The sequence below is a fragment of the Otolemur garnettii genome, unplaced genomic scaffold, assembly GCF_000181295.1.
Source record: "Otolemur garnettii isolate 467f Iridium unplaced genomic scaffold, OtoGar3 scaffold00014, whole genome shotgun sequence".
Lineage (NCBI taxonomy): Eukaryota > Metazoa > Chordata > Mammalia > Primates > Galagidae > Otolemur > Otolemur garnettii.
Window position 1 is genome coordinate 14,011,646 of NW_003852409.1, and position 2,092 is coordinate 14,013,737.

The 2,092-nt window shown below is 39.8% G+C and overlaps 1 protein-coding gene across 1 annotated transcript in view; it reads right to left on the reverse strand.

The window, feature by feature from the left end:
* The window catches only part of SVEP1 (sushi, von Willebrand factor type A, EGF and pentraxin domain containing 1), a 173,991-nt gene that overhangs the window by 60,017 nt on the left and 111,882 nt on the right, over positions 1-2,092 (reverse strand). The window contains exon 24 of the mRNA XM_012802314.2: positions 1,345-1,572. Coding sequence (XP_012657768.1) covers positions 1,345-1,572 — 228 coding nt within the window. The remainder of the gene's footprint in view (positions 1-1,344; positions 1,573-2,092) is intronic.

Below are 2,092 nucleotides of genomic sequence, written 5' to 3' on the forward strand. Positions count from 1 at the left end.
GTTACTAGCACATTCATATGGAAACTTCTTTGATATTGATCTAGTGGTGACTAATATTAATAAGTGGTTTTGGGGAGTTTGAAAGCAAATCTCAGTTTGAACTGGGGGAACTTTACTGGGTCTCCACATTTAATGGTCAATCTATTTTGGCTAGGATTTCACTCACCTTGACCCTCCCGTGGTTGCTATCATTATAATGTTACCATATCCGTATCTGTGCAAGAGGCTCCCTTTGTTAACAACCTACGTTCCTTTTGAGGTAGGAGAGTTTACCTCCACCTTTCCTCTAGTTAGTATCTAGAGAAATTTAGCAGTCATCAAATGTTTTGGACACCAAGGAGAATTTAAAATTCTTGTTCATCTGGAAATTTCTCATGGCCTCTGGTTAGGTTCTACATGCCAGAACATGGAAGGCACGTATGAGAAAATGACACTCCACTGATCAGACCTTATTTCCACATTAGGGTAAAAGCCTCATTGGCAGAATTGCTCTCCTATTTCTTTTGGATAGTGCTGTGGCTATTTGTGGAAGGCTGCTCATGTAAGGGGGCTGAACCAGAAGGGGATTGGGACATGTTGCACCAGGTGGAGACTTTTTCTCCTTTTAACTCTTGTGAACCCAGCATTGTGTTAAGGACGGTAACGTTTCCTAAGATTTCACAAGCAAGAGAAATCTGTCTTCTGTACTGCTGAGATATTTCCTTTTGTGATTTCCTGCAAGGAACAAGGGATGGGCAGGGCAACCTTGGTAATGATGATGGGAGAGGGGTGATTTTCAAACTGTGTTCTAATAACAACCTAAGAGCTACCTCAAAGTCTTTCTTACCTTTAAATGCTATTTTCAGACCCCAAAGCTTAGCTTTTATCATTATTATTAGACTTCTTAACTTTACTAACCCCCCAAAATGTTTAAAAACCATGGAATGAACATCGAATATAGACAGGCACTGTGATGGTGTAATTGCACATTCCATTTTGATTTCACCTAGTTGTAAAAACTTCAGCTGAAATAGCAAGTATTATTAAAATGTGCTTTTTTCTTTTGTATTTGTTTCTGCAAAATTGCATTTCGGTTTATGACTTTCCAAGTATAGAATGTTGGTTCCGAAACCAACAGAATCATTGGAAACTTAAACTATACCAAGTTGCCTAGTTTTAAATGACAGCCTCTACTCTGGGGTTAGTGAAACAGAATCTCAAGCGGTGTAGAGATTCTACAGCAGCCTACCCTTGGCATTGGAGGACAGGGGAATTGAGATTGAAGTAATGCTCTAGAAAGGCTGCAGAATGACTGAGTAGGTTAGAAAATAAAAATCATGAGAAGAATCAGACTTAGTGTTTTACCTGAAGCTATTGGCACCATCTTTACAAGTAGCTCCATTTTTGCACGGCTGACTGAGACACTCATCAATGTTTTTTTCGCACCGGGTACCCAAAAATCCAGGTGGGCATTTGCACAGGAAACCCCCAACTTGGTCTTCACAGGCTGCATTGTGTAAGCATGGGCTTGACTGGCACTCATTCACTTCTGTCTCACAGTGCAGGCCTGAGAATGGATGAGAAAGAGAAAGAACCCACATGATGAACTCACTGAGCTTGAGTGTTGAGCGCATGCTGAATGCTGCTTCTCAAGACCTGGAACGGAAGCTGCGGAGTTACTGGCCTATCAGTTTGGTTTGAGGTCCATTCCTTAATGAGCTCTGGCTTTTGTGAGTCATTTTAGGACTCTGCGTTTTTGATAATCTGCTTTTGTAAAAAATCTGATTTCTTTCGGAAACAAAGCTTAGTAATGTGAAGCTCACTGAGATAATGTTAAAGAAAAAAGCTCATTCAAAACTTTCTTCTCTTTCTTTGACCTTGTGTCCTCTGTTGCTTTGACCTTGTCTCTTTCCTTCAAGGACCTAGTGTAAAAACTTCAGCTTAATAATAGCAAGTATTAAACATTAATTAATAGCAAGTATTTCTTGGACTTCCTCTGTATCCGTTAAGTCTACATTTAAAAATCATACGACTTTGCCTCCATCTGTAATATGATCTTACACAATTTATCTTCAGTTCCCTCCTTAAAGTTTGTTGTAACCCATGCATGCGC